Below are 25,118 nucleotides of genomic sequence, written 5' to 3'. Positions count from 1 at the left end.
GTCTTGCTTACATTGTGACCGTAACAGATACAGCAAGCACTGCTTGCAGAAGACTGCAGCCGCAGATTATTAATATGAGCAGAATCTTTATGTTCAATTTTTATTAGATGTTAAAGACATTCGCTGATTTTTTGCTTGTTTTTGTTTGTTTAGCTTGCCACTTCACACCTAAGTCTATCATATAGTTGGCATGTATTTCATACTCTAAATTCTCCACGCAATAAGTGAAATGAAGCACTAATTATTGCATTCAACTTCTGGCAGTACTCACACTTGCAGAAGCTCCTCGCTTTGGACAGCCAGAGATGCCTACAAACAGATCAGAAACTCATTAGGAGCAGATCAGCAGCAAAGAGTGACGCAGAGAGCATGCTCTGCCTCGTTAATCAAGCACTGCTGCAGCATTCAGCTCCCCTTCAAGGGAGTCCTGCCCAGCCTCCTTTGGCCAGGAGAACCCTGGCTGTGCTACAGTGTGTAAAGACAGGGTAGAAAGCTAGACGAGAACACAGGAGGCATAAGAAACAGCACAAGGCTGCAAAGCCACACATTAAAGGGAAGCAGCGACAGATATGCAACAGCCAGAAAAGCTGGCTTACTGCAAGTCAACGCTGCAGCTGTCCCTGGATTTGCATGGTTAATGCAACTACTGGTTTTCCATGAATCCACACAGGCTACCGCAGCCCGCTGACTTCGCTCAGTTAACAATGCAATTGGAAGCTGTACCTGTTTGCAGTTCTCCTGTTTTAATTCTTGAATTTGAGCTTTGAAAGATTCATTTTCCTTTTGCACGTCCTATTTAAAGAAGAGACACGATGTTTTATATATTTATGTATACAGATAACTATACACACACACACAGAGTAGATGCACTCCCCCTTACATCACAAGGTACTTCCACTGAAGCTTTACCTGCAATTGTTTTACTTGGCTTGCAATTTCTCTCTCTTTTTCTTCCAGTACGGCTTTCAACTTCTGCATTTGTTCTTTTTCCTCTTTCAAACTACAGAGGTGTTTTGGAAAGAAAGAAAAAAAAAAAAGAGTTAAAATACAAATTGATACTAAGAGACAGACGCTAGCTGGGACAAAGTTTTCAACAGCAGAAAACAACTAAGCTTCATATGCTATGTATAATCAGCTGCCACATGGAGAAGCAGCCATTAGAGTATGGCTCTAAATCAAGAAAACTATCCAAAATATGTGCCAGCTGCAGGAACGTGTATGGCAAACACTTACCTGCTAAGAACTGGAGTGAAGCAAGCCAGTCATTTCATGCGTCAATCAGCAAATGGGCTTAGTCATGACTGATCTCAGTCAGAGCAGTAGTGGGAGAGGAGCAATTGATTCCCCAGGCGAGTCCTCCAAGCCAGCTGGCTCTGAAGGAGGTGCCAGGCACAGGCTCCCAAAGGTGAGGCTGCCTTAGGCACCATGAGCAGGCTGTACAGGAGCCCTGCTTGGAGGGCAGTGCTTTACAAGAGCAGCTCTGAAGACAGAGTCTCTTTTGGCACAATCACATACAAGCTCTCTGCAACTTAGAGCAGCCGGACAAAGCAGAGTCAAAACAGAGGGAACTCGTGCTGCATTTCTTTATAAAACAGGAGCTGGGAAGCTGGTCACCGCATCTCAGACTGAAACCAGCAAACTATTCATTGCTTTTTACCAACTCTCAGGTACTTAAATCCACACTCTTTGTAAAAAACTTGCTAAACAGAAGAAGAAATTATTGCTGGACGCAAAAAGGAGCAGCAGTTTCACTGGCTAGTAGAGTCCTGAGCAATCACTCACTCTTACAAAGCGTATGAACACTGCTACTTACACCAGGCAGGGACGCCAGACACTTGCTCTAATACACAGCAGCAGACGTGCTGGCTAGTGTGCGTCCATCAGCACTAACACCTCATTTTAGCAAAGCCCATAAAATCCTTGAAACTCTCGTACATTCCAATTTAATATAAATGCCAGCACTGCGTGCATGTTATCATTAGGTGCTTGGGGAACTGCTACTAAGCATACTCACAGACTCTCCAGGTCCTGGACATGGGATGCAGCAGGCACCTGAAAAACAAAGCAAATCCCAATCTCATTTTGACTGCACAAACAGCGCCAGTGAAGCCTTCAAATTAACAGCAACGCTTTGCAGGGGCGCCACACAGCTTGCAAGACACTTGCCAAGGAAATACTGGCAAATTTGTGTCATAACAAAACACACGTTGCTCCAAGAATATCTAAACACATGGATTTCAGAAGCACAGCTTACACCAAGCATCACAAACTTTGCACCAGCCAGTTTCTTTCCATTCCACCTTTCCCCTGGGATAAAGGCCTGTCTAGACATCCACGCAGAATAAGAGTGTAGCTCAGCTTCTCCCCTGTATCACCACCAAAACCCAAACTGAGTGGGAATACCGCCCTATTGGAAGGATTTCTCCAATTACACCTGGCTTTGAGAACATCCTATCAACTGTTCTCAAGTTGAGTGAAGAAAATCAAAAGCCAAAATATCCCAGCCAATTGCAACTTCTGGAACAGGCAGACAGGAAGAAATCAGAGCAAAGCTTAGCCACTTCCATGTAAGCTGCTATGCACACAAACGGCAAGAGCTCCACCATGACCCATACCCCTGCAGGGACACTACTTCAGTGTGTCAAGAAGGTGCCTAGGACACAGCTATGCCTACATCTACGAGCTTTAACGTCTCCAGACCAGGGCTACTCTTTAAGGACAGCATCATCCGAGTTAAAGAAAAGCTCTCAGAACTCAGTAACTGTGCAACACCTGCTTTGGATAAGCACAGTTGAACTATTAGGCTTTCAATGCTGTAGACTCTACCAATTTAGTCAAGTAGAATTTAAAATAGCTCTGTACAGCAAACAAACCCTGTAAGAACAGTAGAGGATAAAGAACAAGCATCTTCCCGTTCAACCAAGCAGCCCCCTCAATCCCATCCCCTCTGCAGGCCATACCTGTTGGAGCTGTTGCAGGTTCTGTTGTTCTAACTCCTGAACTTTACTGGTTAACTGTGCAATTGTATCCTGTTGACCCTTTGGACAAAAAAACAAGAAGTGTAAATGTAGCCTTTCCACAAGCAGAAATACTGCGACAGAATTTATTTCCCTAGGATACCAAGAAAGCTTACCTTCAGCCATTCTCCTTTCTTAATGATCTCTTTCTCCTTCTCTTCCAGTAAGGCCTCCATGGTTTTCACCTGATTTTCCTTCCCCTTCAACCTGTACCAATACATACACACAGACACAGAATAAACCTCTGCTCTTTTACTCATTGCAGCTTGTAACAAACCACAGCCGCTTATGTGATCAAAGGTACAACCACAATTCGCCTGCTGAAAATGAATGTGAGGCTTTCACTTCAGTTTTAGCAGGAGCTGCCATTAATCAATGGTACTGATCAGTGAGAGCAGGCAGATTTTGCACCAACATACACTGCAGGGATCTTACATGTGCTCTCTTCACCTAAAAATAATTCCATCCTCCTCCCCAGCTAGGGACGTGAGGGACTGATGACCCTGGCAATTCAATTCTTATTTATCCACCCAGCTACAGTACAGGCATTACTAAAGCAAGCTTGACACAGTACCTTGCCAATATGCTTCTATTCTGACTTGAATTTAAACCCACGTAGGTTAATTTGGGCCCAGAAAGCCACAGAATACTTCACCTTGTTAGCTGTCTCAGACAGGATCAAGCAAATGTACTAAGGATTCACGTATACTAAAATTGGTGTGACCAGCCTGGCTCATTTCCTGAACATTTTAACTTTAAAATAGACTGGAGCAGGGAAGTGAGGGGTGCACACAGGGCAGATGAAACGTTAACAACTGTACTTACAGAGTCTGAAGTTCTTTAACTTGTGATGTAATCGACACCTAAAGAAAACAATCAGTACTTCAGTTCAATATACATTGAAAGAGACACAAATGCTACAAACTTTAGACAGAAATAGGGGAAGAACAATAAATATTATTGAAATAGGCACAATTCACTGCAGTCATGTAAGCATAAACACACATTCTTTGTGGAAAAATAAATTATGAGAAGCCAAACGTCTCCACTATCTACTTTCATCACATTTAAAACGGGAATTCCACAGCAGAAAGGAAAACAGTGCAAATGGGAACGCAAGCAGGCCAACCATAGCACCGTTCCACTGCAGGCAACAAAGGAAAAAGTGGACACTGGTGACAACCATCTCACCACAAACTGCAGCTCAAGTCAGAGATCACCTCTGGTCATTTAGATCTTTATAGAAGCAAGAGCTTTTTAGACACACTCTGCAATGTCAGTGCCCCTTTTAAGTTTCCATTGTAAGATTGAATGTGAATCGAAGAAACAAGATTGAGTGGGAATATTCCCTCTGAATTTTGTACAGAAGCCTAACAAACTGGAGACTGGCTATCTGTGTAGATACTGATGGTGCAAAGAAGCACATTTAGTTTAGTCCTCTTCTACAAGCTCTTAGACATTCCCAGAAAACACTGTTCTGCTCACAGAACACCCAGAGGTGCATATACACCACCTCTGGAGGAGACATCCCTTATATGCAGCTTTCCAGGGACAGCAACTCCAAAATGCATTTTGTTTTGGGCTCTGAGTCAGTTCCAGGGAAGGAAAAAACACACAAATAATTCCTCCAGTTCCTGGGAATCTGTCTTAAAAAAGAGGCCCAAGACGGAAACACTTTCTACGAAACTTTGCCTAAAAAAGGACAAAACTTTAACGCTAAGGAAAACAGAAAGTGGGTGACATGTTGGAATGTAGCTAGAAAAAATGAAAAAAAGCACAGACCAAAAAAGCCACGCACCCCCGGACAAACAAGCAAGCAAGCTTCCTGCCAGCACGATGGATTAAGCTGCCTGCAGAATGGGCTCCCTAAGGAAACATGGGTTCCTGTAGCTTCAGATGCTAGACAGCAGGCATGCCAAAAAAGCCAATAGTCCTCCATTTCTGAATTCCTGATAGCTAGAGTAAAAACTCCCTCTGCCAAGACAGGCTTTCTTTGGACACTGGAAAGATAATGGGCTTAGGTTTACCCAGAAACCAAATAAAATTTAGGTCAGTAGTATTCTAGCAACAGAGAAAAAGACCAACAAGAGGGGAAGCACTGTCAGTAGTGGAAATTTCTGAAGTCTCAGCCCCAAAGGATGTCCTGGGATTTCGTGTTTACTGCTGGGACAGTACATCCAGTATACACCATACCCGGACAGAGCTAATGCTACAGTGTTTTAAGTGCTTTGTCAATTATTTGGCAAGAATAGCCAAATCTCACAATAAAAGTCCAAAAAGCTCGGGCATCCATAGGAAGGTGGTTTCTGCAGGGCAGTAGCAGTTACACTACATATTTACAGCTTCACGTCCAAGGAAAAGTATAGCTCTACATTAAAAAGTTCCCGTATCCAATGACATTCAGTGAAACAAAAACTAGAACAGAAATGAGTGAGCAGTGCATCCAAGGCAAGTCTTTTCCACGCTTCTGGCACTAAGGCATTTTACCTGTTTTTCCATCTCAAGCTGGGAATTTCCTACTTCTTCTTTCAGAGCCTCTATTTTCTGTGTCAAAGCCTTTTCAATGACAAAACAGACAGGATTGGACAATGGAAACAAAACCACCAAAAAAAATGGACGCTACAAGTTCGTCACTACAGAATGCCATGCAGTAACGAATAAATGGTAGTTAATGGCATAGACACAGAAAGGAGGAAAAGTATCGCAAGGTATCGAGACAGATACCTGAACAGTCTTCTCCTTGCTTGCTACTTTAAGGATTTCAGCTTGTAGTAGTTCTTCCACTGATTTTATTTTTCCATCCTTCTCATGGATCCTGAACAAGAACAGAGGAACAACATTAGGTGGCTGAACAAGTGTGCTAGGTGAGCATAAAAATACTAGATTTGGTTCTGCCATCACATCACACTGCCAGCCTCTGGAAACCATCATGGGACTTCCCACTATTGCAGTTACATCTCACTGCAGTCCCAACACCAGAAGCAAGAAGCAGGAGAAAAAAGCAAGAGAAATAAGATGGAAATAGCACAGAACATACTAGATTATGTAACTAGTAGCTCGCATACTAATAGATACCTTAATTTGCATTTTTAGACAAAAATTTGATCATCTCTGGAATGACACACACACAGCTTCAGCCTTCACTCGATGTTCCAGCAATTTATTAACTTCAAATGCACACACACAAAGCGCAAACAAGCTCAGTCCTTTTAGAGTACCTACTGCAGAAAAACAATTATCTGACAATTCAGAGCAATCCCTTGCCTAGTCTAAGTTAGACTTATGAATTTAATTGCTTAGCAGAGGAACAACTGGATTTTCAGAAGGTATTGATCTGACTTGACATGTTTCCAAAGCCCTGATGCTTCCTGCTGCATACACGCACACTTCACCCAGTTAAAAGCAAATTCTTTCAGGAAAGCAAAACACAGTCATGAAATAAAACCACACAGAAGTAACGATCAGAAAGTAAATTGGCGCAGTAACTTACACTTTCTGGAGTTCTTCCACCAGTGACTGGAAGGAAACCTGTTTGAAACAGATCTTTAATTTAGAAAAACTGAAGAAAGCAAAACAATGCACAAGTGCTAAGGCATAAAGCATTAAAGAGCCTGGGCTCTTTGGCACCAGGTAAACTACGTAGCAGCCAAAAGATTTTATCTACCCTTTATCCTACAAAATTAACTATTGGTCTTCGGTATCCAGCAAGCCAATACTTTTGGGTCTGCGACAAGTTCCAGCAAAACAGAACAAAACACCCACCCCATCTTTTCCAGGAGAGGCTGAGGTTCAGGACCTGCATCTGACCAGTTAACCTTTTCATACTGGCATTGTACAACTCTCCATAGCTATTCATTCATACTTTTTTTTTTTTTTTTTTTTTTGCTCTCTCAAAATGATTTTCTAGAAGTGCTCTCCTGAGCTGTCGTAGCACAGCTGGACATTGAGGAAAAGCACTTCCTGATAAGTGTTGAGCGCATATCAAAAAATGGAATACTATGATAGTCACTGAACAGAGACAAAGAGAAGTGGGCTAAGTCACATCCATACAACTACAGATGGACATTAGAAAGCCCAAATATACAAACGCAACGCAGCATGAGCTTCCTACCAGCCATGCTTGTTGCACTAGGCTTCTGGAAAAACACAGCCTACAGCCTCTCAGTACGTAGCACAAAATCAACTCAGAGCTGCCGCTGAACTGGAACTTTTGGATCCACCACACTTCTGACACTTATGCAAAGGAAGCGTTTGACAGAAATATCAGCTTGCAGGCCAACACTAGAGGAAAACAGGATGCTTTGCCAACAGGCTTCAAAGACATCTTCACCTTTTTCCCTTGACTTTTGCAACCACAGCAAGATCCTTTTAGATTTAAGTTTAGGTGTAATCAAAGTTTTAGATGAAAAGTATTACCTGCTCTGATAGCTGAATTTGCAGACTTTGAAGTTCTTTTCTCAAGGATGAATTTTCCGTATGCAGTGCCTTTGAAAGCAGACACACAGATAATGAACGACTCATTTATTGGGGAAAAAAGTGTTAAGCTTGACAGAAAAATAATTTTGGAGCAAGTGAAAGACTATTTGAAAGCCTGAAAGAGACCCCCCTCTGCAGCAGTTGAAGCCAAATTATTCAGTGGAATAATTATTCAATTATTCTTCAATCTATAGGAACACTTCAACCTATAGCAAGTGGAGGGAAACATCTAGATGATGTGCTCGCGTTTTTGGCTGTTTGGTAGCCTGACAGTTTGCTAGTGTGCAACTTCTCCCAGGGGCCTCAGCAATGCACCTGGAATTTAGGAACACTAAGAGAAAATTGTCTTACTGTGTCCAGACAGACAGGACATAGCATTCCAGCAAAAACACTGCTGAAAACAAACAGGGATTTTTGTACTGCTTCCCAGATTTCTCATCGCTAGCTTTTTTTTTTTTTTTAAACAAATAAGAGTATGGAAACACCTTCAGCATCATCCCAAATTGCCACTTGTTTACAATTCGTTTAGCACTTCAGATTATTCAGTAAAAAGATGCAATAGTCCCACAGTGCCAAGTTTTATAAATACCCCTTTTCTAAGGACAGATTTGTTACAGGTTACATCAAACCGTTCTGGAGATGCAGGGCAAAATTTATTCCAAAAGACATCAGGTAAAGACACCAGTAAAATCTACTCTAGACTAGGCAGAGACAAACGCTTACTGTATACCATCAGCTTAGCTTCTGTTACCAAATAGATTTTAACCTTGTCTCCGGGATATGCCTCTCCTACTCGCAGGGAATGATCTCAGACTGCGCTATGAATGCTCAAACATGCAGATTAAGAGCTCTTGTGCAAAGTGTATTTCCCCATAAAAAGATAATATGAGGGATTTTACCTTCAGATCCTCCTCTTTATTAGCCACCTGTATGAGTCCTGCCTCAAGCAGCTCTTCAACTGTCTTGATTTTATCGTCCTTCTCTCTCATGCTGAGAAATCAAAAGTGAGTATTAGGAAAACAGCGTTAACCTCTAAAGGCAGTTTAGCTATCAATAGTAACCTTGCAGCCAGCAGAGCTGGATCCCTGTTTTATCCTCTGATTCAAAAGAAAAAAAAATAGTTTCTTACCTTCTCTCCATCTGCTCTATCAAGTCCTTGTTTGCCTATTAAACAAAATAGAAGGGTGATCACTAATTGGACCAATTGGTTTGGGATTTTAACAACAAAAAGAACTACAAGTATCAACTTCCCCTTAAATTTAGTTACTGAACTGCAATCCAGCAGGGAAAACAGAAGGGGGGAGGATATCTTCATAGCATGGGGGTCTAATACCAAGGTTAGAAAAGATGTCAGTCTTTCAGGAGAGGCACAGATCCAGCCCAAACAAGCACCCAAAAGATCTACCTCCTTTAAGCATTTCCCAAAGTCACAAACTCCACTTGGGGCTCACCCAACAGAGCATTTATGACTTCTCAGAGACCAATAGCGATGCATTGCAAGAGACTACACAAGAAATGTAGACCAGCTCCCAGGAAAAAAAAAAAAAAAAATCAGCTTTCAGACATGATACTAAGCCAGCCAGTCCTAGGGGAATAAGGGCTGCAAATCTGGTTATCTGCCAGAAGACAGGGAAGCACTCCAGACAGGTTACTGCAGACTGGCAGATACCAACATGGGGCTGAAAAGGAAACAAGTCTCCTGCCCTGCAAGTCTTTCTACTGTGTTTCAGGAAGCTCATTCCACAGTGGTATGAAGTCACGGGTGTTCAGGGCTCTCCCAAGCACCATGGGGAAAAAGATGGAAGACAAGGCAGGGGGGTGGAATACACCACAGTGAGTTTTCTTCCATTCCACGGGTCCATTCGTTGGTTACTACTAGTTTGAGAATTCAGTCTGGGATGGAAGAACACAGACAGTGTTAAGATCTTACTCTGGTCTCCTTACAGACCAAGAACACTTCTTCCCAGGAGGGTTGGTTGCTCATGGGGTTTTTGTATTCCACAAAATCGACATTAAAACTGGGAGAGGCTGCAGAAAGAAGTCCTTCCTTATTTTAAGCTAGCATTCTTCAGGGGAGGAAAAAGTCTGCGTTTTGTTTGCTTACTCTTGACTAGATTTAGAAGACAGCCACAGCTGTCCAACGTGGACTTCCCATGCATGCCTAAAATGCAGACTTTGCACATCAACCAGCTCACCCTCTGGCCAGCTTAGCAAGAAAACATTTAAGAACTTGAAAAGAACAGAGGATATTTGATACAACCTCAGCATGCACTGGCTGCACAGGCTCAGACAGGAGAGTCTGCAGCTTCTGAACTTCAGCTTGCAGAGTTTGGTTTTGATCCTTGAGAACCTGAAATTTAAACGTATCAGTTCAGAACTGCATGCCCAAGCTACATTTTCATAATGGCAATGAGGTAATTAAATAACACAGAAGTTGTTACAGTGAGTTCTTTGGAAGCTACAAGACTACAAAGAGTCCTTTCCCCATCTTCCTTGCCTTTCTGTATTAATACTTCTGTCCTTATGTTCCCATAAGGAATTCAGCTGTTACCATCTTTATTCCCTGGCAGAGGATCAGACAGTACCAGGCGTAAGAGACAAGAGAAACTGCATTTTCCTCCTGAAGCAGCATCAGCAGCATCTCCAGATTTGATAGCTGCTTTTTATGAAGCACTCATCCAGCAAATCCAATGGTCTAGGATCACCTCCCTGGTTCTCTTCAGCTGCCTTAACATTTATGAAGCACAGCAAAGAACTGGCAGCAGAGATTTGCACAGCTCCCACACTTCGGTCTGAGCGTGAGCTCAGGAAGAGGAGCAGCTGTACCACAGCCCTTGCCTCCCTGCAGCATCCCCTCTCAGAGCAACAAATGAAGCAACCCTTAGCAAAAAGGCTGACAACTCAGATGTACAATCGCTGCTCCTGGGAAAAGGGGTTCCAGGAACCAGCGTGGCTCTCTGCAGCAATTCACCCAGCGGACATCATACAACTTGCAACACTCTATGGCACCAACTGATCACTGCACAAGGTGCCAGAAGGAAAATCAGCCTCTAGTACACAAAACACCGGAGAGGTCGTGCCATTTAATATCACCGGTCGGTGCTCTCATCAGGAGCCTTCTTGTGAAGAATTCATTCAGCCTGCAGTAAAGCCCTCTGCTCACAAGAGGAAACGCTCAGACCCAAAGCCTTACAAGGACAACACATGCAGGAAGGGACAGCAAAGGTGAGGATTAACAAATTGCTGTTTTGAGCTCATTTTTTCCCCTCTTGTGTATGTGGAAAGAAAGGAACACTTGCTCAGGTAGAAGCATCCAGGGCAGACTTCTGTTTGGGATCAAAGACAGGGAGAAGAGATTAGAAGTGCACAGAACATCCACGCTGAGAGTACACTATAGGTTTCCAGAGTATCCTAACAACAACCATCTGCACCCAGGTCCCTGCTCACTTCCTAAGAAGTGACCAAATTTCTGCCAGCTGATTTTTGGCCATTACAGAGCACCAAGCTCATTTCAGCACATAACCACCCACAACACCTCTCAGGTCTTTTTCCACGAGGAAAGTTCAGGTTATTCCTCATCATATTCGTTTTCAGCACTTCGCCTGCCATTTTGAAACACTGCACCACCTTGAAAGCCCCCTGCAACTCCTGGGAGTCACACAAGGTAATCAAACATTATTAATAAACCTGCCACTTCTTCCTACTCCCCTTTCTCAATTGCTTACACATCCAGCACACATCTCCCTGAAGGTTCAGATGATAGCTTTATCGTGAAAACCAGCCATCTGAAGTCCTATTTTGTTACCTATTCTTTGACCAGATATGAACTGTGGGAACAGTTTCCCCTCTTACTCTCTGACAACCTAGAGAAACTACACGCCTTGCAAGGGACTCGCATCAAAACATCTTCCAAAATGCAACTTCGATATGTGAACCAAGTTCACTACTTGCCTGCTAACAGCTTCAAAGACCTCTAGGAGATCCATGAGGCACGACTTCTAGAGAAGCCTTGGCCCCTATCATCACCAGCAAACCTCCCAACATGGTATGAGATTCAGACAGTGACCTTTTTCACCCAAAGCAGCAGAAAAACAGCGCTGCCCAACGTGGGTTTTAAAGGAGTTAAGACAACTGAGGCACCAGCTTTCACAGAAGGTGGATCTAAAGCTAAAGTTCAGAAGAAAAAGCCTAAGGTGGCAGAGAGCAAGGAAGAGTTAAGTTGATCTTTGTGTACACCGCTTAGGAACAAGTAGCAGCTCTGCTTTGCAGACCCCAGATGGCAGAACTAAAAGCTTTGGCAATTTAGCTGCTACCTTATGAGAAACAATTTGGAAACCGGCAGGAGGAAAATAAGCATTTTTACACCTACCTTGACAGGAAAAAAATTACAAAAAAAAAGATCTGACAGCACGAAAACCCAAGCAATAAAAGCTCCCACCAAGGACTTGGAAGTTGCATTAGGGGGTAGAATGCAGAAAAAATGCAATAGTTTTTATTGAACGTTTCTAAGACCTCACTTCACAACTACATTTGACTTGAATTACGTCTCTCACTCAGCTGCACAGTCTGTTGCTACTACTCTGATATCCCACAGTGCTCCTGCCATGTAAAAAGAACGCTGTAACACAGCTTAACACCTGAAAGTCAGCTCTGTGTCACAAATCAACATCGTATGAACTGCTTCACAACCTCACAAGTCTGGAAAACTTGCTGTCAATAAGCACAAGGGTAGTTACTCTGCATCTTACCTTGAATTCTTCTTTTGTGTTTGCAGTCTGCGCAAGTTCTTCTCGAAGCTGCTCTTCAAGAGTTCTTATTTTGTCATCTTTGATGTGAATGCTGAGACACAGCAGAACAGTTAAATACGTCTTAGAGAAAGCATCAATTCAAAAGAACATAAAAAACTGATAAAAATTGTTTATCAAATGCCAGAGCCATTTATTTACCTTTTCTGCATCCTTTCTAGCTCATGTGCAGCAGCAGCCTAGATATAAAGAGGATTAACACAGACTTAGGATACATCACATGATTCAATCAACCTTTCATTCCACAGTATTAAAAAGCTAGAACAAGTCATTTGGCCTCTCAGCACATGACTCACCAGCAAGTGAAAGGGGTGAGCTTGTCGTTACGCACTTTTACACCACCAATACATACCAGGCAAGCATGCAATTATGAAAGGGGAGAAGATCTGGAAAGGATTCGTTTAACAGACAGGATTTTCTGTAATTAAACACAACATTTCCACCTCCGTAATGCACAGGCCACACAGCAGTAGCTGGGGAAAGGCATTTTGTTTGGTTCTAAAAACGCTTGTTGTCAGGGAAGGTTTGCATTGTGTAGTCTTGGTTTCTGCTTTTTCAGATGGATGCTTACAAGCCCTTCGTGCAATTGCCAGGTCTGTATAATCAACCACAGTTGTGTCTGCTCCTGTGCAACATCCTGCACTTTGCACCCTGCAAATCTTGATAAACCTAACGAGCAAAATGCTTCCTTAACTTGGCTGTCCAAGCAAGAAACAGATGTAGCTGGTGAAGAAGGGAGGACAAGAAGCATGCCTCTGACCAGCTACAAGAACTCAAGGATATCACATATTAACCCTATTCTGTAACTTCACACCCTTAATGGGCTTAAGCACAGCTCACTCAGAACAGCAGATCTGCCCTTGCTTTTACGACAAACTAGACAGCGGGAAGAGACTTAAATGAAGTCTTTAATGAATCAAGCAGCTATTTTACCTGCTCATTTGTCAGAGCCTGTAACTTCTGTACTTCTGATTTCAAGGACAGGTTCATGTTCTGCAATACCTGAAGGAAGAAAGGAAGGAAGAAGAAACACTTGCATTTTTCATACAGATGGTCTTTCAAGCATGCCCACTCTTCAGTGCAAAATATCCCTGGTTGCTTTTTGTGATAGTCTAGAGGTAATAACAAGGAAAAGCCTCAACCTTTGTTATGAATGACTTTCCAGCATCATGCATTGGTCTTGCCTGGAAGAGCAAAGATCAGCAGACTTGCAGCCAAAGGAGCTGGTTCTAGATCCAGACAGCAGCAGCCTCGCAGGCTTCATTTCATATGCACATCCAGCGAGCCTGTCCCTCTACCAGCTGGCATTTACACATTCTTTTATTATACCTTGAGCTCTTCCTCCTTGCTGGTTAAATTGGCGTGTTCGTTGCCTAATGAGTCCTCCATCTGCTTTAGCTGTTTGTCCTTTTCTGCAATCCTGCACAAATGAGAAGTGATGACTTATCAGTACTAAAAGGCCTTGGATGGAAGCTCCGCATGAAGCATCAGGCTAAACACAAAGTACACGCTGGCCCTTCGGTCCAGCTCCTGCTCTCATTCCTGCTGACTGTATACTTTTGGTCCAAAAGCTTTTCCATGCTTTTTAAATGCCTTTTGCTTGCCAAAAATTTATGGGATGTTCTCTAGCTCTGAAACACAGCTACCCCATCTCCCAAAGGGAGAAATCTCCTGGCACAGCAACACAGCCCGAACACAAACGTTCTCATGGTCACGCACATTCCTGCTCACTGCAGATCCCTGCACACAGGCAGCAGCAAACAAGAAGAGTCGCTGCTTTCCATGCAGCAGGGACACGTACAATGGGCTACAATTCAGAAGCCAGACAGAGAAGGGAAATCCGCAGGAAGCATTTTCCCAGCTCCTAAGTGAATCTTGCAGCTAGAAAGTTAGAAGCACAGACAACAACATTTCCTTGGCCAGTCCCTCCCGTATGCACTGAGCACACTCTGAAAAGGTGGTGTGTGTTAGAAGCCAGTGACACCTTCCAAATACCAGGGGAAATGAATGCTCACACTTTGTGGAGTTCTTCTGCCAGGACTGAAGCTGAGGTCTGCAGAAGGAAAAGAAAAAAAAAAGCAACTGAGTAAAGCAAGTCAAAGAATCATCTTTTTCAGTGAGCCAGGAATAGCATTTTTTAAGATTTGCCTTGTTATTTTAAACTGGCACAGGCAGATTTCAAGTATTTCCTGGCTAAGGAACACTGGAAGAATCTCAGCACATATTAACATCCCTTCCCTTTCTGCTTAAGGCAACATAAGAGAAAGATGAACTATCCTATTTGCCATTTTGCTCTTCAGCAGAATCAAAGCAGCACTTGTCTCCCAAGGACTAAACGCTCTATGGGACACTGCTGTCAAACCACTCAAAGAACTAAGAGCAAAAAACCCTGCACAGTGCATCAAGACTTGTCTTAGGAACAAAAACAGCAGCATAAGAACAGCAAGTGGCATCTTTTCCTCTCTGGTAAGAGCCTAATTCCTATATGGTCACACACACGTGTGGGCACAGTGGTCTGGACAAATCCTCCACTGGATCCGCACTCCAGAACAGGGCAGGAGAGAGCTGGCACACAGGTGATTAGGAGGCATCTAAGAACCTCTGCAGGCTGCCTCATGCCCAATTTGGTAGCAGCTACAGCAGAACTTCATCTTCTTTGTGCTTCAAACAACTGCTTATCCCTACCCAGCCTCACCTCTGTCCAAAATCCCTGGATCTCACAGAGCTTGTCCCCGTGGCACCCTACAGCACTGGGATTCCTGCACTGCCTCATCCAGCTTGTGCCACAGAACAGCAACAGGCACAGTCAGAAGGGAACAAACAGTTCCAGTCCCAGATCTGTCTCCTGAATGACCTAAACTATTTCATCAGCCCTCACATCCACAGAAGTATCCAGTCCGTCCCCGTTTCCCCAGAGTGGGATTTTCACACACACTGCCCATGGGAGAAAAATAGCTCTGCGTTTTCACAGCCAGACAGGCTACCAGGGGAAGGGCTTGTTCTTCCTTGGGTAACCCAGACCAAAAAAAATAGTGAAGTTTCCCTAGGGATTCATTTTCAAAATCCTTTAAAAGGACTGGGATAAGGGGACTAGGTCAAGAAGAAACCGTAAATCCAGAGTGCCTCTTTCTTCACTACTGTCCCAACTCAAAAGGTTAAAACCAAGCTCTTCAAACAAAGCCTAATGACACATTTTCAGCCTGATGTTGAATTTATTCAAACTACATCAAGCGTATCTGTAATTAAAAAGTCAGCACCCGATTGCATATGAACAGGGAGCTTATGACTGTGTCCAGTTGTGCCCACAGGAGTTAAGAGTTTTTCTGAGCTGATTTCTGTGATGTAGCTCAACATGGAACTCAACTTCAGAGACTCAGACACACTCTCTGAAGTTTTACACACTTATAACAATATTTTCTTAAAGAAATCAGGAAAAATAAAATTTTAGAGATTAAAGTGAGAAATAAGAGGCTTTGTGCACTGTGTGGGGTTTTTTGTCCTTGTTTGTTTTCTGTCACCACTGGAACCAGCACTGGACTGAACAAAGCTTTATCTAATAGCTGCCACAAGTCACTACTTCTCCACCTGATGCACAAGGGAAAGGCATTATCAGGTGGTTCACACAAGGAGTGCAAAAAGACCAAAGTACCACATGAGACAGAATACATATACATGCAAAGCTATGGAGAAAAAAAAAAAACACATTTAAAATGGTATTCCACCCTTGATTATAAATGAAAGCTGTGGCAGGAGGAGATAGGTGGATTTTTTTCCACTCCAGAAAGACAGCAGAAGCTTAAGTTTTAAGCCAGGTTAAGAAGCACTACAAAAAGAGGATGCTAACAAGTCTTCACTTTCATCATTACACATCTCGCATCCAACTACAAAGAAAAAAAGTCTGCCTTTTTACAGAAAGTTTACAATTCAAGACTACAAAAGAAAGGGAAGAGTCCAAGAACAAGCTGTACCTGGGCAGCCATTTGTGAATGAAGCTTCTGAAGCTGAGCGTTCAAAGCATCTTTCTGATCCATCAGTTCCTTGTAAGAAAGCACAAGAAAAAAAAAAAGCAGGTTGAGATCTGCAGCTAGTCAATTTTGCTAGCATTAGCTCCTAGCTGTGATTATGTTAGTAAGAACAGTTCAACATTTAAATGTCACATTCCTTGGAGATGCTATTTTTCTCCCCCACTAGGATCAAGTGGTTTGCAGGGAAGAGTAGCAGCCTGCTGTGTGTCACAAGGATTCCCTGCCACCACACACCCACTGGTTTCCCTAAAGCAAAGGCTACATCTCAGGTCCAAGATGACCCCAGACCTTCTCACAGCACTCCACGCAAGTTCTCATTTCGTGAGCTGCTAGATGACAGACTGGCACACAGGCCTCATTCTTTATTCAGTGGGAAAGCTCTGTGAAAACTTGAAATGCTGCTTTGACAGACACAAAGGGGGGAAAAAATAAGATCTGTGAGCACTACCTGCACCCGCATTTGCATGGAGTCCTCCTTAGTAGCTCTCTTTTGCTCATTCTCCATCAGCTGCAACATCCTCTGCTCCAGCTGCTGTTTTGACACCATTGTATCAGTAAGTTTACTGTGCAAGCTCTGGATTTCATTGTCTTTGGCCACAAGCTTATTCTGCACATCTGCAGCAGAAACATCAGGGTTTTAATTCAGAAGTAAATATTTGAACTCTGGGGGAAATAACTTTTACTGCCAACAGGGAAGCTGATTAGAAGCCTTGTTCCAGCAAGCCAAAGTTCTGCTCGTCAGCATTTAACTAACTTGTATCACAGCACACTATTTCCCCAAGGTGCTGAAGCAGTACTGGCTTCACTTGAGCTTTATTCAAGCCATTTATTCAACAATGCCTTTAAAAAAAAGAAAAAAAACAACACACAAATGGCAACAGCAAGATCACTGCAGTTAACATTATCTGGGAATTGTTTCATACATGCCTTGTTGTGCTGCTTCGTGTTCTGCTGTTCTTTTCCTGAGATAAGCCTGGATTTCTTCCCATCTTCTTTCTGCTTCCTGCTGCTGGACCTTTATATTGAAGACAGAGTTGATGAAAAGAAGCCTAACCTTTAATTTATTTTTGAAATATTCAGAGTTCATCACTTCAGTGCTATTCCCAAAACATATGGCAAGGAAGAAAAGTTGTTCCTTGTTTCCATTAGAGCACATCAGAGAGACGGAGTGCCCTGTAATCCTCCTCCTAGGACAGTTTATCCTATTAATTTGAAAGGCAAATTGTGAACAGGATTTCATCATGGGCTTTTAACAGGATGACTTCTGTAATATGAAAGTGTAGCATTTTTGCTCTGCAAGTTCAGAATTAACACTAGAAGCCAGACTAGCTACGTATCACACAAATCCACATCTTTTAATTAAAAGATGTCTCAGCCACAGATACCAATTCTTCACCTGCAAGGGCAGGTGAGGCCGATAGAACTTCTGGTGACCAAGATTTAATTGCAGATACAAAAAGAAGTAATGAGCTCTGAATCAGCATTCTCAACTGAAGAAGCCATATTTTTCTTCTGAAAAGAAAAGAAGCATGAATACAAAGAGACCTTTTCTTCCAAAGAAAATGAAGAAGATACATCAAAACATTGGCAGACTGGTTTTTGAAGTCTTTAGAAATACATTTCTTTAAAAATTTAGAAGTTCATTGAAGCCAAAGTACTTAGTTTCCAAAAAAAAATCTAATCTTGCTCAAATTCATACTCATAGAAAAAAAGTTCAATGCCACCAATTACACTTTGCAAATATATTTACTTGGGAGGGCAAGTTTCACTTCATAGTTTGGAACCACTGAAAATATGTAGTACTGAATGCAAGTGTTAAGTAAGCCCACGGGATGGCTCAGCAATTATCTATTTTCAGGTACTTGTGCATAAAAAGAAAGCAGATTAAGTGACCAGGAAAACAGCTGAAGTGATTCCCACACGCCTCGCATCTGGCTCATCTCAGGACTTGGCGCAGATAAACCCTCAAGCCCAACTCAGCAAGGCAGAGAAAAACCAAAGTCACCTTTAGCTGAGCGACTGCCTGCTCTGCGTTCTTCTTCTGGAGCTCTTCTTGCTGCAACTTGCTGCTCTTCTCTCCCAGCTCATTCACCAGCCTGGCATAATCCTGGCGTAGTTTGTTCAGTTCAGCCGACTGCCTAAAAATAAACATTTTTACCGCTTTTTTCAACCTTCCCTCTCTCCAAGAAGCAGGCAATAATCACAGCTACTCAAATACCAGCATTAGGTACATATTTGCAGCCAGAGGGCTGTACTGGGTTTTAATCACACTGCTTCATCCTAAAAGGATGAGGGTCGGAAGCACCAGCTATCAGCACACACAGCAGCTACAACCCACTGAGTCAGAAACGAAGGTCAGCAAGACGCCACAAGCAAACGTTTTAAAGGAACTGATGCAAGCTGATAAGCACAATTTGGATAGCTTTATGTAAAGAATTTCAGCTGAAGGAAAGGTCTCACTGAAATGCATGGTCTGTTCCTCTTCCCATGAAGGATTATTGATCTATAACTTCGAGACTGTTCCTTCTGGACTGCTAACTGCATGCATCTCTTTGGATTACACACCACCTTGTAGGCTTGGCTCATTATCAACTTGTGAAGGTGTACAAGGTATATAATGCACTCTCCCACTTTGGGAGAGATGATGTATTTGTATAGCCCAAGACAAGTGTTTTGAAAGGCTCCCCTTTGTATATAAGCAAGTAAAATGCATTTTGTTTTTATATTTGCTCAAATTAAGCATTTTTCAAGGTAATTTGGTGATCACAACGCTTCATTTCTACAAAAAGGGTACCTCTAAAACCAGGTACCCTCTCCTAGCACTTCTCACACAGGCAGGGAGCAGAACATGCCTCCACCAAGTTCTGCTCCACAATTCAGGAAGAGTCAACAGAAAGGTCCGTACAGAAGCAGCATCTTGGTGCAAACACCACGGCCAGAAAATGAAGTTACAGTGCCATTTCCAAGTCCTGACACTGTTTTGACACTCAAGTCCCCAAATGTTACAAATCAGTTATCTGAGAGCCTGCGAAGAGTGGTTTTTGCTTTCTATTGGCAGGAGCCCACCAGCAGCAGTTCACCTGTCTGGCTACATCTCTTGCTGGGCACTCAGATTTATCACAACACGTTGTGAGTTTGTCCTCTGTCAGCTCAGGAAGAACCAGAGATGAAACCTTGAGATGTTTTTCTGACTTCTGTTTCTCCAAACACCAGTGGATAAATCCAGCTGTCACCCAGTCACACCATTAACTGCAGAGTGTTGGTATTTTTTTTCTTATTACAAGACTGATTTAAGTTCAGAGCTGCTGTCCTCCCAGGAGCCCAGCAACAGCTCCTCCCCTAAAGCTACACGGAGAAGAAGAGACACCCTACAAAACAGGCTGAACACTTGTGCTAGCCTTCCTGTTGGACCTCAGCACCTGCTCTGCCTTCAAACTGATAGGAGACACTGATTAGTTTTGAAAGTCCTGGCTCGATGCAAATACAAACAGGTACCTGCCCAGTCCAAAACAGCTGTGTTTCCTAGTTTAACCACAAATTCAGAGACAGCCAAGAAAATGGAAACAGAAGGAGCAGAAGCCAGAACTCTACAGGGAAAACTTAAAAACACACAGAGCTCCAAGTAGCTGCTAACATACTTGCTCTCCATTTGATTGGTAGAAGTACTGACAGCATCTCTCAGGATACCATTTTCCTGCTTCAGGTGGCTTATTTCTGCCTCCATCTGCTCACGGAGTTGCTGGAACTGAAGGGAAGAAAGATCAATTCACTGAAGGAGAAAAAACAACTTATCACCGCAGATATAACTACACAGTACTTTAAGTAAATAACACCAAGTGTTTTTTGGGGAGAGGGACAGTTTTACCTCCTTCCACACACACCCACTCCTCAATTAAACTATGCACATCAGCCCCTCTTGCTTGAATAAAAGCAGTTTTCTTTTATACCAGTGTATCGAGACATTTAAGTGGTACACAAACATTACCTAGGGTACTGATTACTTGGCTGTGTAACTTTAGATATAACTGGTTATCAGTTTCCCTTTTCCTGAGGGAAAGAAAATAAACCCCCTGTGAATTAACATTAGAAGTCAACATCTTGAAATAAATCAGAAAAGTTTTAAATAACTAAAAATACGCAGGTTATAGCATGTGAACTACAAAAGGCAAGTCTTCAACTAATACCCTGAAGTCAAGACTGTGAAATAGATCTTTAGGCAATATGCTTTGACTGCGTTTTTCTAGCACAATTTGAGGCAGGGAGAAGCCCCAATAACCTAAAACTGCTTCAGAATAGTTCAAACACGATTAAAAGACAGGGTACAAAGGAAAAAAGAACGGATTTTGCATATGCAGATGACAACACAGCTGGTCTTAAAACCCAACAACCTGCTCTGAAAATCTTCAAGCGCATGTAGCATGTAATACTTTGTTCTTCTACCAGTGCCAATTTGCAGATACAGCTGACATCATTTCCAAGACCTAGTTTCTTCATGACTGACTCATCAACGAGGATCTCGTACACAAAGAAGCCCAAACAAACGTTTGCATAACAACCACAGCAGGAGACAGCAGGCCCTTGTAGGGCAGCCGCATCCAGTTCAGCACCAACACATGTAAAAAGCTGTCCCTTGGGCACCTACAGGCTTTTTAATGTTTGGTTTGTGGGTTTAAAAAAAAGCCACACATATACAGATGATCCCAACAGAAGCAGGGGTGCATGCCCTGCATAACTGGAAGCTTTGATAATTAAGGTTCAGCTTCTATGCAACGTTACGAAGCGGCAGCAGGGGGAGCAGAACCAGAACACCAATCCCTCTGCACGTCCTTCTCCAGCTCTGAATGCTGCAGGCACATTTACAGAAGTCACACCTTGGTGCCCAGACCTCCTTCAAACAGTATCTGCTCTGGAGATTGTGGTTCTGCTCCAAAACTGCAGAGATGGCACTCTCCGGGTTGCCGAGATGCAACAGAAGAAGCAGTGTTGAGGCTGGAAAGCTCACATGCTAGGCTTGACGCTGTGACATTTACGTAGAAAAAAATACTAAAATGTCATATCTAAGCTCCTGTCAGTAGGTATAGGAAGGGACATTTTTCTTAGAAAAAGAAGTCAAATTTTTTAATCCCGTGAAAAACTCTGGTGAGGTTACTCTGTTATAATGCAACTTCAGGAGAGGGTAACAAGGGTCTAAAACCAAAAAGAATGCAAGAGCGTGCCCTGCAAATATTTTCAGCAAAGCACTTTCCCAATCAATGGTATTTCTTGTATATTGACTTGTCTAATCACTCTGTACTACGATTTTAAAGTAAGATTTATCAGCTGCTATACGATCATCAGGATTAGTGTCTCTCTGGAGTTGAATATTTCAATGAGATTTCACACTTAATTGCTTAACATTTCAGCAGAAAGAACTGGACCAGAGACAGGCTGACTAGCAGTGGTCTTTCACAGACTATGATACAGTCACCTACAAAAAAAAACTTGTCTTTCCTTTAAGCCATGAATTTTTCTACCCTCTTGCAGGTGGGTCACACCACCAGCTAGAAGCACTCTGCACTCAAGGCTTGGGGTAAGAAGTGAAGCCAGTTTCTGGGGAAGTTTACCTTCATCTTCATCTGCTGGGATTCTTGGTAGCTAACGTGGATTTTACTCTGAAACGTGCCGTGCTCCTTTTCCAGAGTGTTGATGCGTTCCCTCATTTTTGCTGTAAGCAAGCCGTTCCTCTCCTTTTCTGCAACCAGCTCCTTGGGTGGGAAATCAAAGGAAAAGGGTAAGAAGTCACCTACTTCAACAGACACGATGTTTTATGTTTAGAAATGTATCAAGTATACAAACCACAGTCAGCATCATTTAATCTGAAATTACAGCATTACCCCTGACAAAGCTTTCAGTACCTTCATGAGGATTTCAGGTCAGCATAATTTTACATAAAAAGAGGTTTGCCATTTTAAACAGCAGTCTTCTGTTGTCTTATATCTACTGAGTTTGGCGAGTTTATACATGCAGAGTCCTAAGAATTAAAGCCAGAGATACTACACAGAGCAAACCTTAGATTTTCCTCCCAAGTACAGCAAAATGGAACAAGTCAGATAAACTGCAGTGAAACTACAAAGCATTTCAGAGCACGATTGCTTTGTAGCAGGTTGAAAGGCAACGTTGGAAACAGTTTTGCCGGAGGAGAGGGGCTATTAGTGCCCAGCAATAGCCAAACAGAAGTCCTGAATCCCACCAGCATGACACCACATTACAGCTTTCAAAATGAAAACACACATTTCTATTTGGATTAATCATTTATTAGCCAGGAATTCAACCTGGACACCTGAGAAGCCCACAGAGCTGCTGCTCTGTGATGTAAGTGCACTTGCTGTAGTAAGCAAAAACATTAAATGCAGCTTTCAGCAAGCCCCAGTCACTGAATGAGGCATTTGCAGCACCTCAGTTTCAGGTGCCTCCAGCTCCACGCAGCGCCAGATGTTTTTCCAGAGGAGATTCAAAGTGCCTGCATTAGGAGTCAGCCTCTCTTCTCACAATTTTAAGCACTTAAATGATGCCTGAATACCTCCCATCTCTTCACAGCTTTTTACACATTTTTATTTAAATAAAAGCTTTTTTTTTTTTTTTTTAGGATGAACAAGCTAGATTCAGGAAGCTGTTTCTCCCAGAATGAAATAAGCAAGATGAGTTCCCATGCCCATGTTCACAGAGGTATTTGGGAATTTAAGTCACCCCAAAAGTTTCAAGTCACTTCTGAAAATACACCTTAAACAGCTTGACACAAAACCTTCTCAGATATTAGTGTCGTGGTATTTGCACCCACTAAGATGCAAGAAGAGGAAGGGCACCAGGGCATTTTCTAGCTTCCTTCTCCACCAGTTTCCACCATCCATCTACAGTCCTCAGAAATCCATGCAACCTGCCAAGGCGGTGCCAGAGATGCTGCCAAGATTAGCTTTCACCTAGCTCATGTTTTGCCAAATACCGCAGAAGTCAGGCACCTCTTGCTCTCATTCATCCTCTCCAGTTTTCATTTGTATCAACACCCCTCAAGAACACCTCTGCACCTTCCCCTCAAAGTCCCTCCGTAGCTTTTGAGTGTGTTCAGAGGAATGCGTTGATTAGAAAATAAGAGCTTTGTGTCACTTGAGCTGAGCTTTGTCCCTTGTTTACCCTCACAATTCAGCACTGCAGCAGCTTTGCTTTTACCTGCTTCCTCCCAGCTTCCAGGAATGCTCTTTTATTTCTCCTTCTCCCTTCTCTCCCACAGCCCAAATTGCAAAAGCTAACAACGTTCCCTGCTTGCATGCAGGTCCTGCCTTGCCTTCACAAGCACCACTTTGCAGATTTTCCCCCCACACCTTCCTTCATCAGCTTCTCCCACACCCAGGCTCCTTCTCACACTCCCTCTGCTTCCCAGCCAGCTTTCCGTGCCTCGCTTCTGTCCCACAACCTTCCTGGTTCCAGTGCCAGCCAGCTTCCAGCTTACCCAAAACACAAGGATCTTTCCCCCAACAAGTCTGATTTACTACAACATCTGCACAGCTATCTCATTCTACACTAACTACTTCCCTTTGAAGCCTTCATAATCAAAATAAAGTTTCATAAACTGGTCTGGACAGTGGTGCATCTGTAAATATGTCTAAAATTAGCAGAGCTGCAACTCTGCTAAGCAGAATTTCAACTTTATGCAGCTTCTTTCATGAAGAAACTGATGAGTATTGTGCCTAGAAACACACAAGCATGCAAATACTAGAACACATACCGAATTAAAAACTGCACTGCAAAGGGGTGGTTTCTATTTGTGTCCACAAAACCATGTTATGCTCACGAAGGGAGCATTTGCTTTTAGTAATCTTTTGAGAAGGAAAATAATCTCAGTTTAAAAGTCTCTGTGTATGACCTATCTGGAAAAAACTACTGGAAAACAACTCTGCCTAAATACATTAACAGCATCATAAAAACAAACAGTCTTGGTAAGTTTTCCCAATATAAGAGATTTTACCTTTTAATATTTAAACTCAGCAAGCCAGCATCTGCCTGCTGCTCATTCTCCAAGCCCCTGCTCCTATCCCATGGCTCTGTACGCAAGAACTTCTTCACATTTACCTGGCTGAGCTGCTTGCACTGTTCCTTTGCGACGGCTGCCTCCTCCTTCACCGCAGCGAGCATTTTCTCTTTGTCTTGCAGCTGATGTATGGCTGCAGCCGACTCTGCCTTGCTAGCCTGCAGGAGAAGCACACACAAATGGTCATACATGGCAGGAGTACCTGCACAGCACCCCAGCAGGCAGCAGAACGAGCCCGAGAGGAAGAAACACCCTCTCCTGCCCCCAAAACAGTTCATCCGCACGGCATACATGGCACGGGCACCCAACCCTGCTGCTAATGGATCCTGCAGCACCGATTTCATGAGACCAGGAAATGCATTTGCCACTGCACTGAAACCAATTAAGAGGATAAATGGGCTCTTAAGGTGCTTCCGCTTGGAAGACAGCCACTTTGGTGGCACTGGGGAAAACAAAGAAGAGCCATTAAGAGAAATAAAGGAGAACAACACCGAGATGCTGAATCATTCAATAATTGAGCTTGGAAAGGACTTCCAAAATCACCTGGTCCAACCCACGCTTAAAGCAGATATAATCCAACTGGATTAGGACTACAAACAATCTCCTGAAGCCTCACTACAAAGGGAAGAGGGAACATTGATCTGCTCTCCTTCCTCTTAGCAGGAGAGCCTCCAGTTGATGTGATCACGTCTCTGCTGGGGAGAACTGCAGTGAGTTTAGAGATGCTGCAGGA

The 25,118-nt window shown here is 43.0% G+C and overlaps 1 protein-coding gene across 6 annotated transcripts in view; it reads right to left on the bottom strand.

The window, feature by feature from the left end:
• The window catches only part of KTN1 (kinectin 1), a 71,906-nt gene that overhangs the window by 18,792 nt on the left and 27,996 nt on the right, over positions 1-25,118 (bottom strand). For all 6 annotated transcript variants that reach the window (XM_032187869.1, XM_032187871.1, XM_032187872.1 and 3 more), the window contains exons 6-31: positions 24,427-24,543; positions 21,927-22,067; positions 19,962-20,068; positions 18,329-18,461; positions 17,251-17,338; positions 16,772-16,938; positions 16,267-16,335; positions 14,314-14,351; positions 13,628-13,718; positions 13,232-13,300; positions 12,440-12,477; positions 12,242-12,332; positions 9,754-9,843; positions 8,623-8,657; positions 8,393-8,483; positions 7,434-7,502; positions 6,508-6,545; positions 5,742-5,832; positions 5,505-5,573; positions 3,843-3,880; positions 3,134-3,224; positions 2,961-3,038; positions 2,015-2,052; positions 910-1,000; positions 724-792; positions 272-309 (exon numbers count right to left, since the gene is read on the bottom strand). In XM_032187869.1, the coding sequence (XP_032043760.1) occupies positions 272-309; positions 724-792; positions 910-1,000; positions 2,015-2,052; positions 2,961-3,038; positions 3,134-3,224; positions 3,843-3,880; positions 5,505-5,573; positions 5,742-5,832; positions 6,508-6,545; positions 7,434-7,502; positions 8,393-8,483; positions 8,623-8,657; positions 9,754-9,843; positions 12,242-12,332; positions 12,440-12,477; positions 13,232-13,300; positions 13,628-13,718; positions 14,314-14,351; positions 16,267-16,335; positions 16,772-16,938; positions 17,251-17,338; positions 18,329-18,461; positions 19,962-20,068; positions 21,927-22,067; positions 24,427-24,543 (2,075 nt within the window). The remainder of the gene's footprint in view (positions 1-271; positions 310-723; positions 793-909; positions 1,001-2,014; positions 2,053-2,960; positions 3,039-3,133; positions 3,225-3,842; positions 3,881-5,504; positions 5,574-5,741; positions 5,833-6,507; positions 6,546-7,433; positions 7,503-8,392; positions 8,484-8,622; positions 8,658-9,753; positions 9,844-12,241; positions 12,333-12,439; positions 12,478-13,231; positions 13,301-13,627; positions 13,719-14,313; positions 14,352-16,266; positions 16,336-16,771; positions 16,939-17,250; positions 17,339-18,328; positions 18,462-19,961; positions 20,069-21,926; positions 22,068-24,426; positions 24,544-25,118) is intronic.

This window comes from Aythya fuligula, chromosome 5, assembly GCF_009819795.1.
Source record: "Aythya fuligula isolate bAytFul2 chromosome 5, bAytFul2.pri, whole genome shotgun sequence".
NCBI classification, from domain to species: Eukaryota; Metazoa; Chordata; class Aves; order Anseriformes; family Anatidae; genus Aythya; species Aythya fuligula.
Note: the sequence above shows the minus strand (reverse complement) of the source record. Positions and strands in the feature narration are given on the sequence as shown.